The sequence below is a fragment of the Sarcophilus harrisii genome, chromosome 2, assembly GCF_902635505.1.
Source record: "Sarcophilus harrisii chromosome 2, mSarHar1.11, whole genome shotgun sequence".
NCBI lineage: Eukaryota > Metazoa > Chordata > Mammalia > Dasyuromorphia > Dasyuridae > Sarcophilus > Sarcophilus harrisii.
In genome coordinates, this window is record NC_045427.1 from 546,739,575 (window position 1) to 546,754,474 (window position 14,900).

The 14,900-nt window shown below is 39.2% G+C and overlaps 1 protein-coding gene across 1 annotated transcript; it reads right to left on the reverse strand.

Annotated features, from left to right (window-relative positions):
- Positions 1–481: 481 nt before the first annotated feature.
- Positions 482–11,037, reverse strand: RLBP1 (retinaldehyde binding protein 1). The gene is made up of 7 exons (XM_031955576.1): positions 10,498–11,037; positions 10,104–10,232; positions 8,571–8,775; positions 7,412–7,590; positions 5,794–5,952; positions 4,937–5,047; positions 482–3,507 (listed from the first exon to the last, which is right to left on the reverse strand). The coding sequence occupies exons 1-7, from the start codon at positions 10,504–10,506 to the stop codon at positions 3,349–3,351; spliced, it is 951 nt and encodes a 316-aa protein (XP_031811436.1). The 5' UTR covers positions 10,507–11,037; the 3' UTR covers positions 482–3,348.
- Positions 11,038–14,900: the final 3,863 nt, after the last annotated feature.

Below are 14,900 nucleotides of genomic sequence, written 5' to 3' on the forward strand. Positions count from 1 at the left end.
AAAGAGGGAGAGGGAGAGGGACAGGGAGAGGGAGAGAGAGAGAGAGAGTAAAAGAACTCTGAAAACAACAATCAATGCTAGGTAAATATTTTTCAAATGAAAAGTAAAAAGACTCAAATCTGAAAACACAATTGACCATTAGGTCAGGACATAGGGAAAGTGAACAGGGAAGAACAGAGAGAGCTAATTTTCTTTTATACTTTAGTTCTTTTTATTTTGTATGGTTTCTTGTTGGATTAATTTATTTTACTTGAAATTTACAGAACCCATTAGAGCAGAGTTTATTTTCCTAAAATTATTCTAAAACACACACACACACACACACACACACACAAGAAAACATCCTTACAAGGGCAAAACTGGGCCACATAGTTTGTATTTTATCAAGCACTCTGTGTCTGCTAGGACACACTTGCCTATGACCAACTGATGGCAGCCAAAAATAAAAAAAACTTAGGATGGATAAAAATGGAAGAAAAAAACAGAACTTTAAGTGTGATTGAAATTGCATCTTTGATAATGTGTCTAGTGGAGGCTTTGAAATTTGAGACTATTAACATACACAGTTTGACTTTGCAAAATAATTATCACCTTGCCATGGAGAATGGAATTTTTTGACATTAGAAAATCTATGTTTATAAAAAATAATATTCTTAAGTGTCTTTTATGGCATTCTGTGTTACACCCTTGGCAGCTACCTAGTTTGGCCTATTCCTAATGCTGGCTCTGCTTCTCACTTAGCGAAAACCCTATCCAAGGTTACTGTTAGAGGCTATTAAGTGATCAAGGATGATCACACCCTTTCCTCTTTTAAAAGGAAAGAGAAAACCCTATTACCTTTGGCCTTAAGGCTCTGAAAAGGTTTTTCTGGCAGTGGGTCACAGTTCTAAAAGTATTACTTAATGTATTTCATGCACTTTGTCATGTATTAGAATTATATATGTTTCTTATCGTGTGTGTGTGTGTGTGTGTGTGTGTGTGTGTGTGTAGAATCTAGATCTGGGTCTAAAAATTGCTCTTAAAATTTTCTTTAATTTCTACACAAGTTCAACTTTTTTTCCAAATTCAACTTTTTGTTTTATTTGTCCAGATCCCTCCAAGACACTTACATGATTTTCTTTTCCTAATTCAACTCTAAGCCTTCTCTCTTTTCCCACTCTTCTTACAAGCACACTAGACTATAAGTTTCAAAATGGAAGGAGTTGCATGTTGTCAAAACTTATCTCCCTAATGGCCTAGAATGATGTTCTGTATATGGTAGATGCCTAAGAGTCGACATTGTTGCTTTTAATCAAAAGGCAGATGCGACTGTGGTGTAGTCAGAGCAGCGCTGGACTGGGAATGAGCAAGCTGGAGTCTTCTTGGTTGTGATTTGTTAAGTATGACCTCTATGGGCTTAGCTGTTTCTGAGGGTTTGGGAGTAGAACTCTGAAGTTCTGCTCTCCAGGTTGCTCTGATCCTGTTCTAACACTGAGAACTGGTTCTGAGCTCAGAGGGCTGGGGCACTCACCCTTATCCCCTACTCTTCTATTCTCAATTAAGTCACTTGATTCCATCTTTAGGGAGCCTGGAAAATTTTCCCACCTCATCCTAAGGTATGATAAAGGCTTATTTTTCTTTTAATGTTGGACTATGCTTTTAATCCTAACCCACGAGCTATATTTCAGTAGAAAGACCAAGACCTTAGAAATAAAACTGATATCAACCCAGGTAAAAGCACAGGGTAATTATGTTGAATTGTTCTCTTTTTTCATTATGTCACTAGTCTAGGTGTAACTCTTTGCTGTGGAAGATATAGACAGAGAAGGAGCAGCCTTGTGTAAATACACAATTTGAAAAGAAGTAATTTGTATTGGCTAAAAGACACAGTATGGTGTAGCAAAAAGAACACTTGGCTAAATCAGAAGCCTTGGATTCAAATTCTAACTTTAATAATTGCTGGCTCTGGGATCCATGAGCAAGTCACTTGAGAATCAATTTTCTCCACTGTAGAATGTACTTAAAGTGCCATATAAATTGAATAGTCATTATTTGTGGATAAGAACTAAAACTCTTAGGGAAGTCCAAAGTGAAAAGAAGATTCAGATATGTGCCAAGACATGGAAAAGGGCCCCAGAAATGAATATGAAAGGTAGAATCATAGGATTTTAAGCTAGAAGAAACATTAAAGATTATCCTGTCCAGTAAAGTCAAACCCAAAGATCCCTGAGGGCTGTATATTGACTTAGAAAACTACAGATTAACATCATCTATGTTAAATTATATTTTTATTTTATTAAGCAGTTTCCAATTATATCCTAGTCTCATCTGAAATGCCGTTGGGAGTTTTGTAAATACTTATACCTTGAGTATGACATTTCTGATTTACTCCAAATCTTTCCTTTTGTAGATAAGAACACTACCTAAAGAGATTAAGTGATTAATCCTAGGTCACATGGTTAGTAATTCACAGAAATTTTACCTGGAGAGATGTCTGGGAAGAAGTAAAAAAGTGGTGAGGGAAAGAAACTAGGAGAGTTTTAATGAGTCAAAAACAAGAGCCAAACAGCAGTCTACAGAAATTGACCTGTGAAGGACACCCAAGGAAAATAAGAAAAAGTTCAAGAATTCCTGGACCTGGAGATAGGAAGGATATGAGCTAGAATAAAATAAGAAAGCAACCAGATCCCAGTGAAAGGGAAGATTGAAAAGACTTTGCTTTCCTCAAGAACTTGGGTCTAAAAAAGAGAATACCCAAGAAGTCAAGAAAGGAATCAAAGAACTTCTAAGGCCCAGATTTAGATGATAAGCATTTGTCCAATGGCTTTCCAATGAATACAATGTACATTTGTGATTTGCCTACCTTTTATAGATTTTATGTGCCCCCAGCTTCCCCAGAAATACACTCCAAACAGTTAGCTGGAAGTCTGGTGATCTACATCACACTCACTGCAATGACTGGGGTCAGGTCAAGGCTGTCTACCCATGTTCTCAATCTAAAAAGGAGAAGCTTGTCCAGTCCCTTGGGTGACAGCAGTGGGAATAGCCAGCAGCAAATATCTTGTTTTCATCACAGTACTAAAGAAAATTGGTCTGTTTTTATATTTCTCTCTTCCCCATGCTATCCTTCCTTGACTCTACCGTTGCCCTGTAGTTTAAATGACAATTAAAGAATGAGACTATCCCCTAGTTTTAGAGGCTTATCTCCCAGTTTTGCTGACTCAGTGTGAACAAGACGGGGACATCTGATCCTGACTGGGGTTGCATTATGTGAAGCAAGGTATGGATAACAACAAAAACCCCTGCTCCCTCACACAAACAATTCAGAAAAAGGATCACTAGGGTCTCTGGGGAAAACAGTGGGCATTCTTAAAACGCAGTGTCCTCCGTCACCGTTCGGGGTCCGAAGAGCTGCTCAGCTATGACTTTGCCATCATATTTGGGCAGCGTGCCCCCAAAGTCAGAAGGCAATATGTCTTCATCGATTTCCTGGAAGAAGGTCTCCAAGTCATCTCCATGAATGAAGACCTAAGGTAAGACGAGAGAGACAACTAAATAGGAAGATGTGCTACACACAGGGGGATGTATTCAATCAGTTAGCAAGACACTCTGGGTGAAATCTCTAGATCTGGCCCCTTCTCTCTGCAGTTAGAAAACCAAGGTGGACCAGTATGAAGAATGCTGGGTCAGGAAGAATAGAATTCAAATACGACTTCAGACAATAAATAGATGTGTGACTGAGCAAGTCACTTAACCGCTGCCTGCCTCAGTCTCCTTAACTTTAAAACAGGATCATAATAGCCCCTACTTTCTAGGGTTATTGTGTAGATCAAATGAGATAATGTTTTGTAAAGTTTTTAGCACAGTGCCTGGCACTAAGAAGAAGTTTTATAAATGTCGATTCCTTCCCCATCATTTTAGGTTAGGCCCTCCTACATCCTTCCTCTTACTTGGACTATTTCTTAACAGATCTTCCCATCTCTCTTTTTCCCTTCCCTATATATCCTTAATACCATTGCCAGAATAATCTTCCTTATGCAGAGAACAGGCTATGTTTCTTCCTCTGTACAGAAATTTTCAATGGATCTTTATTACCCAAGTAAAATTCAAACTTTGTGCTCAGCATTCAAGGCTGAGTCATAGAGTCATCCTAGCTTTCCAGTCATATTCCCTAGCAGTTCTCTCCACACATTCTCCCCAGCAGCAGAACTAAAGTATTCTTGTCCCTGAACATGCTCTGTGTTTTTTCTCACTCTGTTCCCTTTATCTGAAATGTCCAATTTTCTTCTCTTTATTTGATGAATTCCTGCCCATATTTTAACATACAAGCCAAATGCCACTTCCTTCATGACGCTGACCCTGAAGTCCTTAAGTAAAAATGACTTTCCTTCAGGACCAGCACTTGGTTTTATAAATATTTTTACTCAATATATTCACCATGCAGTATTGTGTATTTGAGTTATGTATGTTGGCATCCTATCCATCTCCCTACTAGTCCGTATGTTCTGCACAGAAATTTTCATTGGTTTCCTATTTGGTAAAGTAGAAACTGCCTGTTCTTATTACAGTTTTTTTTTTTTTTTGTCTAGCATAGTACTCTGCACATAGTTGTTTAATTGAACATATTCATGAAGTTACTTAAAGCTGGAATTTTCAAATCAGAAGGTAAGATAACAGATTCTAGCTTTAGAATGTGAGCTCCTTGAGGGTAGGGGTCACGTTTTTGTCTTTCTCTGTATCCCTAGTTCTTGGCACAGTCCCTGGCACATAGTAGGCCATAATAAATGTTTGTTGACTAACTGATGTGATTGCCAGTTCCCCTTTAGCCTCTGTCCTTTTCTGAGCCTTAAACATCATTATAGTTCACGGACTACTGGCCAGAACCCTTGGTAGGCCCAGTTCTTGCTCCCAACCCTGTCCATATTGATTCAGTAAACAGTAACCTTCTCATACTCACCCGCTCCAAAAGTTTGTTCTTTAAGAAAGGCTTAACCACGTTGTAGGTGGTGGTGAAATACCACGGCTGATGGATAAAGTGGATGGCTTTGAATCTGGCCGGGAAAGAATCCTGCAGAAACAGAGAGATAACCTCCCCCATCTCCCTTATTGGTTCTCAACTTTTCACTTATCCTCACAACCCCCTGAGAAAGGTCCAAATGGAAAGAACCATTTGCCCCGAATTTGCTTAAGTAAGCAGGGACTCAAACACGGAGTGAAGAAGTGACCTGCCCATCATAGTCCATTCCAACAAGAGGACCCAGGAGCCCTTACTCCCCTTCTAAATATCTATGTACTGGCCCTGCTGGGATTGTCCTGCCAAATCAATTATCATTTGGAATAAGCCATCATGGGGCGGAGCCAGCAAGACAAATATAGAAAAATGATTCATTTTCAGATACCTTGTCATTTTAAATATCCAAACTTTGCCAGCTGCCTGCTGAGTGAATTGATTCACTTTATAGACTGCCAAGATTTTCTTATTTTACCTCATTATGCCACATATCCCCCATCCTTTCACAAGAAAAGGGGTTGGTTAGAAGGAGTTTGCTATTTTGGTGAGTTATTGAGAAGAACTTTACTTATAATAGAGTTAAACACTGCAATAGACTACCAAGGGAAGATGTGCTGTCTTCTACTTGGGAAGGTTTAAACAACATACTGGATTCACATTGATTTCTATTTGGTTTTAACTAAAGCTTATTTATTTAAAGCCTATCTATTTAAAAATAAAATAGGTGACTTTTTCAGTTGCCTTTTGGATGAGTCTAAGAGCTATGGGAAAATAACAAAGGAAAGAAGTAAATATGACCTTACCTGGAGCATGTCCACCATCTTCCTGAGCTCTGAGGGTCTGAGGCCTGTTGCCTGGTGCATGGTAAAGCCCTTGAAGTTCTCAACAATGCAGAAACCATTAATCTGGGTTTCCTCATTTTCTAACAGCTTCTCTAAGATGACACAGTATGCCTGCAGGATCTTCAACAAAGGGGAGAAAAGGAAATAAGGAAAGTTTAAACTGTCTTGCTACAACATACAATATTCAGATCCTGGGATGTATACTAACTCTCTCCTTCTAGATAAGGCCAATTACTCTTCCCACTACTAGAATATTTCTTTACATTATTAGTGTCCAGGACTGAGGCCCTTCTTCCAAAACCTTGTGTGTCTGGTGTTTCTGCTTAGTTGTTATGAACAAATACATCCAGAGGCAATTCTGCTTTAGGGATGGTCTACCCCAGAGTGGAAATGGACATTGATAAAATGACCTGTGGCGTGACTAGTACTTTTTCAGTGGGAAGAAGAGAATAAAAGTGGCCTCTGAAAACTCTGATGACTATCCTGATATGGTAGGAATAAGGGAAGGAAAATAAAGGGAAAGGAAAAGGGAGAAATCATCCCAGTTTTGTTATCTTTTCTCAGGGAAAAGAGAATCATCATCCTAATAAATAAATTTACTGGTCAAAGGATTTGAACAGTTTTCAGAAAAGGAATAAAAAAATGTACTTCCAATCCTTAATAATAAGAGAAATTTAAAATAGCTCAGAAGTTTCACTTCCCACTCATTAAGTTGGCAAAAGATAAGACAGAAATAGCATTAGCTGTGCTGCAGGAAGTCAAGCACACTAAGACATAATTGGTGGAGCAGCAATTTAGTCAAACCATTTTGGAAAAGAGCTAGGAACAGTGTGAGAAAATTTTCTAAATTGTTCATGTCCCCCAAGCAAATCAAAGATAAATCCCATGTGAATAAAACTTTTCATATCAATATTTTTGTGATAACAAAATATTCGAAAACAAAGTACCCAATGCTTGGTGAACAGCTTAAAAAAATTGTGGTATGTGAATTAGTAGAATAGTATTGGTTGGTCAGAAATAATGAACATGAAGAAATCAGAGAAACATAAGAGGGTTTGTATGAACTGATGCAAAATAAAGAAAACAAACCAGAAATACATTATTCACAGTGATTAAAATAATTTAAGTGAAAACAGTGTTTTGACACAGTGTTTCACAAAAGTTTCAACACACACACAAAAAAGTTGTTGTTGTTGTTGTTGTTGTTTTTTACTACAGGATAGTGGGTTACAGAGGACTGGTGATGATATTACACTTTCCTAACCTTGATAGAAAAGTAGGGTCTCTGGGGAATAAATGTTGTAAACCCTGTGAGATGCAATCATTGGTTGTTTTGTTTTTTTCTGTTTCAAAGATAATTCTGGAGGGAACATGATTAAGTAATATCTGTTATATAAGAAACAATAAGAGTGAATTAGTATGCCAAGTTACTGAGTGAATGAGGAAACATTTCTGGAGAACAGGTTATGGGATTTTATAATTCAGCTTAGTATAGACAGGAGTATGAGAGGAGATTATTTGACCCACACCAGAATGAGGCTAAATATAACAGAGAAATTACTTCCCTCCCACCACTGACCTCATCAAAAGTAATTTCCTCATAGTCCCAATTCTCAATGTTGAAGAGCATGACCACACGACCATATTTATCCCGGCTAGAGAGAATGCCTGGGTAACCAGCTTCAATGGTGCAACGAACAGCCTCTGGTGATAGATCTTCAAAGAGCTCAGGGTATTGTTGTCGGAAATTCACATAACCTATCGGTGAGAAGAAAAAGCCAAACAGTCCTGATAGCCTGTTCCCTTATTCCATCCCTGGAAATCTGCAGTAGTATGTTCTCATTTTCACTTAAAGGCTTTAGACATTTTTGATCTACTGGGCTTGGCTCCAATCTCACTGATGTTGATACTAAATCAAGTTAGACCATTTTTCCTTGGCAGAGCTATAATTTGAGATTAGATTTTGTGCTAGGGCACTGAAATTACAAAACATTCATTTCACAGGTGGCTTCCCTAGGAGCACTGGAAAGTGGATTTCATGTAATTTGACCAAGAAGCAAAAATTGCTAGTTATGATTCTGCCTTTGAAAGCAAGAGAAAAGTTCTTTCTGCTTAGCATAGACTTGGCTCTTAGAGAAAACTCTACAAAGCAATGGAAGAGTCTACTTGAGAAAGATTGTTGGAATTATGTCATTCTGTAGTATTTGTTTTGCTGCTCTTATCTAGTTAGCTCATTAAAAACCTTCCTGTCCCAGGAGCTAAGAAACTTGTCCCAGTGACCCCTATTCTCTTTTGCAATATTTACAAACTTGAAACAAAATCTTGATGTCTAAATAGGCAGAGAGAAGAAGCACCCTTACTCCATTAGGCACATGGCCCCAATTCTATGACCTGGTTCTTTTCCACAATTCCCTGTGGTATAGAAAGAAATAGCTCTTCCTTCCAGAAGTAAGCTGAAATCAGCTAATGAAGGAAAGAGAAAACAGCACAGTGTTGATAGTGCCTTCAAGATTGGACCCCAGTGCGTCTGGGCCAGCAGAGACCTTAGTGATTATCCATTAAAGCCTTTTTACTTTGCAGATTTTTTAAAAATCAAGGTTCCCACAAGCAGAAAGTGGCATTAATGGGAGAGCAAGGGCACAACCAGGGAGGCAGAAAGGTACTGGCTTTGGTATGGGAAGACTCACTGTCTTAAATCAATCTCCCCAAACACACCCTGGGCTGGCACCCAACCTTACCTTTAAGCAAGTCATAAGCACGGCCGACGTCAAATTTACGGGCCCGAACAAAACGTAGGAGGAAGTCATCGTCCTTCTCTTGTATTTTCTCAGCCACCAACTGACCCATGTCATCTCCAGAATCAGCTCGTTCTTGAATCATTTCCCTCAATTCCCTCACAGCCACTTCCCGGGATTCCTCTGTTTCATTGAGCTCATCCTTGGCCTGGAATTGGAGAAGAAAGGGAGGGCTACATGAGAAGAGTATAAAAAACTTGGAGGGAAAGGGACCTGGACTTCCAAGGAGCCAAGTTCCACATTCAGCAAGGTTAACAGGCTTTTTAGCTTAATCTAGGAGGATGGTATGAGCCCTTGATGAAAAATGAGGACTTGGTCAAATGCATGAGTATCAATTTTCTTCCTCAAAGAGTATAAATTTTTTTTCAAATACTATCCTCATTTGAGCTTCAAAATCTCATAGTTGGGGCAAACTGGAGGAAATTCACATATTGTCCTTATTTTCAATATATGAGACATTTCCAAATTATGCCATTTTCAAAAACAAGGATTTTAAGCAAATGGTACATAGCCCCAAGATCCTCAAACAAATCCAACCCAAGACCTTATAATAAATTGCCTCAAGAAAACCCTGTCTTCATCATACCAGACGGAGTGACATACTGGGTCCCCATGTAACACTGTAGCTCCAGAATCATAGTCTTAGGTTTTCTGATAGCAATCAGCTGTCTAACCTGGCTTTTGCCTATAATGTGCTTTCTCAGTATAATACAGTTAGGGCACTAGGGTGGGAAAAGGGATATCTTAGTGATATTGCTGAAGAGGAGGTATTCAGATCAAATGAGAACTTGATGGTTCCTCTCAAACTCTCCCTTGAGGAAAACTGCTCCACAGAGGTCCAAGACCCTACAAACAAAAGTTTGTCTGTGGTGGTTTTTTTCTTAATCTTTTCTCCTGTTATCCAAGCTGAACGGCCTTTTATTATATATTACCTCTTCCCTTCTCTAGAGATTTTTAGTCTAGAGAATCATAGGGAAATGGTTGGCTTCAGAGCTTTCTGGCAACAGGATATAAAATAGGAAGGAAGAAAATCAGTCTTGTTCTAGGATAAACTATAGTACACTCAGTACTATTATGTGCCATCCTACAGTTATGGCCTAAACATTCAGGATGACCTCAGTCAGACCTTCTGGACTGAGATAATCTAGACTAAGATGAGCACCTCAGGGACTATAAACAAATTATAGATGGAGGGATGCTGGGCCATTACCTTTGCTAACACATTGTGTTGCTTTAGCTAGGGCATTACTCCCCCCCCCCCCCAACTTAGAAAGAGAGCATGCTATAGTAGTCAGAATGTTGGACTTAAAATTCTGCCTCTGACACAATAGCTGAATGTTCTTGGCCAATTCACTTCACAACTCTGAGCTTCATCAGTAAAATAACAGTAACTTAAAATGATCTCCAAAGTCCCTTTAACTCTAAGTCATGACTTTCTACCCCATTTTCCCCCTCTGCCACACTGATCTTCTCTACCTTCTGCAGGGTGTGGGGGGGCATCTGGCTACACTTCCCAAAGACAGGTCCGTGGTCCTTGGTTGTGAGTCGCTCTAGCTTGGAACGCAGTTCTTGCTCCTCCTCGGACACTGCCCGGAATGTTCCTTCCTGAGGGAAGGAAGGAGAGACAAGGAACAAGGAGGAACAAAGCCAGATTTCTCTAAAAAAGCCACCTAAGTATCCTATTTGGTCCCTTAAATGTGTGCTTGTTCATAGGATCAGACATAGGAATAAAGGTAAATCCTCACCTTGCAAGAGGATAGTTTGTAGGAAATAAGGCCCATGTGCCCCCAATGTGTGCCTGTTCTCTTAGACTGGATGTGGAGCATTAGAGGAAAAGGGAAGAGGAAAGAGAGAGCCTGGTGGTACTCACTCCTGACATGTTGCTCCCAGGAAGGTCTTGGGTGACTGGAAGTAGTGACAATATCGCTAATGCACCCCTTTGCTTCTCATCAACTCCTTTCCAATGATGGGAAATCAGTGCTGCAGTCTTATTACAGAAGGGCCCAAACTGGTGATTAAACAAATGTACATGAACAGAAAAAATACAATCTCACTCCTTGATCTTTTCTCTTGAGGTGATCCTATCAGACTGCGTCAGCCCAGAAAAATACCTTATTTGTACTCCATTAACAAACACTACAGGGTTGAGTTCTGGGGGGAGAAAAAGGGAAGGGAGAACTAAATTCCTAAATCTTGTCCATCCCCCAACTTACATCACCATCCTCCCTTTTCTACACAAAAAACACAAATGTAAATTTGTAAATTCTCTTCTCCCCTATGCCCTCTCTCCTAGAAAGGAACAAAAATAGCCATATGCTAAAGGTAAGAGCAATAACTTCAAAGGACCAGCTAGAAGAACTGGGTCTAAAACAGCCTCCAGGATGTTTTCAGATAGAGGTTCTAAACCAGTGATTTATGAACTCAATGAAAAAAATGTATTTTGATATAATATTCAAATATAATTCTTTTCCTTTGAAATCCTTTGTATTCTATTTATTTCTTTAAAAAAACAAACAAACAAACAAACAAAAAAAATGGTTCTGAGGTAACCATAGGTTTCACCAAAATGCTAAAGGCTGAAAAATACCCAAAAAAGTTAATGACCTTTGTCTCAGATCATCTACAAGGCAAGCCTGCCTAGCTCTGGAGTCAAGGGCCTGAGGGAAGGGAAGGGAACCCCTCCGTTGAATCAGCAGGGAATTCTCATTTGGCGCTATCCAAAACTCTGCCCTTTTGTTGCCCTCTGCCTTCTCTGCCATTGTGTGGGGGGAAACTATAGAATTTTAAGATGTTAAAGCCAGAGGCTTCCACTAAAATCCACCTTTAATGCCTTATCCTGGCCTGGAGGTAAATGACCCTGAGAGAGAGCCTACCAAACAGAGAGGCTTTAAATATAGGCTATATATGTATATGTGTGTACACACACACATACCTAAACTGATATATACATATAAATATACATATATTCGTATATGGACTGCCTTCTAGATACTCTGAGAAGATTATTTATGTGGGGGGAGGATTTGTATGTTCTGGAGCCCTTTGGAAGTTTGGTGAATCCTATGAATCCCTTCTTAAAATACTGGTTTTTTAAATGCGTGTGTGTGTGTGTGTGTGTGTGTGTGTTACATGAGGATCAACTTAGCTAAATTTAACATCCTTATCAGTCTAGCCTCAGGTGGATATGTTTTTCTACTACAGTAAATGTTGAAAACCATCTAAGATAAAAGTTGCCGACTGTGCACATGATGGAAGTGCCCACAATAATGAAGTTATAGCTCCTTAAACTATCAAAGAAATGGACTAAACCAACCCCCAGACCCACATGAGAGCCTGCCATCCTCTGTCAATCCATCTGTAGGTCTGTTTCGAGTTTGCAGGCCCAAGAACACAAGCACAGGGAAATACAGTGCAGTAAAGTCTTCTCCAACTCTTAGGCATTCCAGACCTAGGGTTGCCACTAACTTGCCGTACAATAACAGGAAAACCAGTGCCCTTAATTTCTTTATCTGTCAAATGAAATGAGTGGATTACTTGATTAGGTCGCTTCCAACTCTAATAATGACTTACTACATAGAGTATAGCAGATGCATCACTTTGTCCACAAAGTTCTGTATAATCAAAGCTGTTTTTCCAGTAACAATGCATGGCTGTGAAAATTGTATTATAAGAAAAGCTAAGCACCAGGGAATTGACACTTTTGAATTGTGGTGCTAGAGATCTTTTTTGAGTCTCCCTTGGACAGCAAGGAGATCGAATTAATCAATATTTAAAGAAATTAATTAAAGCTATTGACTGTAAGGCTGATACCTGAAGCTGAAGCTTAAATATTTTGTCCACATAATGAGATGAGACTCATTGGAAAAGACCCAGAAGGTAGTTAAGATTGAAGGGGAAAGGAAAAGAAGATAATAGAGACTAAGATGGATAGAGAGAAACATGGAAGCAAGGAACATGAACTTGAACAGACTTTGACAGATAGTGGAGGAAAAAAGAACTTGATATGCTTTGATCCATGGGGTCACAAAGAATCGGACACAACTGAACAATAATAAAAGCATAAATAATATATAATGTACTCTACTTATAACATCTATGTCCTATATTACATTATTTTATATATTAAGTATATATAAAGTTGTGTTTGTGTATTTCTGCCTATGTTTAAGATTCAAAAAGCACTTTTCTCACAACAACCCTATAAGGTAGATAATACAAGTCTGTTTCTTCATCTATAAAATGAGGCTCATGTTGAGTAAAGGACTTGGCCAGAAATACATATCTACTATATGTCAAAACCAGAATTCAGCTGCAGTCTTGTGACTCCAAGCCCAGAATTACATTACACTTTCTTTCTAATAGTCTATGATTCTAGAATCTAGCTCATCCATACTTTGTATGGTATAGTCAAAGGACCAAACTGTTCTCAAAGTTCACACATGGAATAAGGGGAAGAGTAGCAGCATTATGTACAGAATAAGCAAAATGATCTCGAAGCCAGGAAGTTTTAAGCTCAAGTTCAGCCTCTGGCACAAACTGTTTGAACCTGGACAAGTCACAATCTCTCAGAGCTCTTGTGATCCCTAAGACTAAAACTCACAGAGAATGTGCTAATCAGCACTGATAGCATAAGGAACCCATGAGTTCCTTACATATCAGTGAAACCATAGGTCCAATTCCTATCCCTGTGAATTTGGGACTAATCCCAGGTCTTATTTAGGTTAGCTTTAGCAGGCAAAAGGTGGGTATAAGTAATTTATTTTTATCCACTTGTGCTCTTTTCCCTAAAAACCAAGCTTTAGGGGAAGTTAGATGGTACAGTGGATAGAGCCTGAACCTTGAAGTCAGGAGGACCTGAGTTCAAATTTGATCTCAGACACTTACCACTTCCTGGCTGTGTGACCCTGAGCAAGTCACTTGACCTCAACTGCCTCAGCTAAATAAATAAATAAATGAAACGACAAGTTTGACCTCCCAGCCACCACCACCATCATCATCACCATCTCTGGAACAAGTACCAACTTCCCTTGGTAGTGGTTGCTGCTCAGTTTTTCCTGACTCTTTGGAATCCCAATTTAGGGTTTTCTTTGCAAAAATATTGGAGCTCATTTTGCAGATGAGGAAACTGAGGTAAACAGAGTTAAGTGACTTGTCCAACTACTAAGTATTTGAGATCAGATTTGAACTCAAGAAAGTGAGTCTTTCTGACTCCAGAGCCAATACTCCACTCACTGTGCCACCTTGCTGCCCCAACTCTCTAGGTGCAGAATATCTTTTCTGAGCTGTTCTAGATCCCTGGATGCATAGAAAGTGGTAGGGAGTTTGACCTTTCTCTACACTAGAAAGCCAAATATTCATACAGACCAGAGGGGCTTTTAAAGTAGAAAGTCTAGCAATGAATCTCCTTTTTTACCCTTATTTTATCCTGCAATGTCATACTAATCAATCTCAGATGCGCCCTTTCACCTCTTTCCTGATATTAGCTTTCTCAGTTTTCCTTCACAGCCAGTTCTGCTTTCTCTCACTCTCCCTATGGCGATTCTTTCTCCTTCTACATCTTTCCTCTCCCCACTTTTGTCCCTCTCTTCTCAGGCCTCTTTCTCATTCTTTTCTCCCACCTTTTTTCTCATCTATTCCTTCTTTTTCTAGCACTTAACACAGTGCTTTCCACACGTGTTACAGTACCTAGCACATAGTAGGCATTTAATAAATGTTTATTGACTGACTGATTACCTCTTCCCTTCTCTTTATTCCATCTTTATTTCTCTCTTTATGTTTTTATTTTCCCTTTTTTTTCCCCTTCCCTCTAATAATGACCTACATCTACTGCACCCACAGCACCAGAGTCAGGGGATCGAGGGCTAAACTCTTAGTCTATTAACTGAGAGATTTGTTTCGGACACCTAAAGCTAGGAAACCTACATATTTCCTTCCAGATACAGGAAAATGTTCCTCTTTATTTCCATACTTGACCCCATCCTCCCACCTACTTCACAACCTGGAATCTATCACTGAATGAAGAAGAATTGGGGGAACCTGTAAATTAATGAGAACTTGCCAAACCCTTCTAATAACAGAAAAAAAATCAGGTGGCCAAATTAACTGGAGAAAAATCTATCAGAATAGACTCAAGCAGATACATTTCCAGATAGATAGACAGAAACCATGAACCTATCATGGCAATAGTTGTAGAGGGCAAAGAAAGTCTCCATCTCCAGCCCCATCTGTAGATAGCCCACAGAGAAAATACAGTGTTTATAGACACTAAAGCCA

Coding starts and splice junctions, on each gene's coding strand:
- RLBP1 (XM_031955576.1), bottom strand. Junction 5,048..5,793: donor AGATGGTGGACATGCTCCAG/GTAAGGTCATAT, acceptor CTGTTTCTGCAG/GATTCTTTCCCGGCCAGATT. Junction 3,508..4,936: donor AGAACAAACTTTTGGAGCGG/GTGAGTATGAGA, acceptor GTCTTACCTTAG/GTCTTCATTCATGGAGATGA.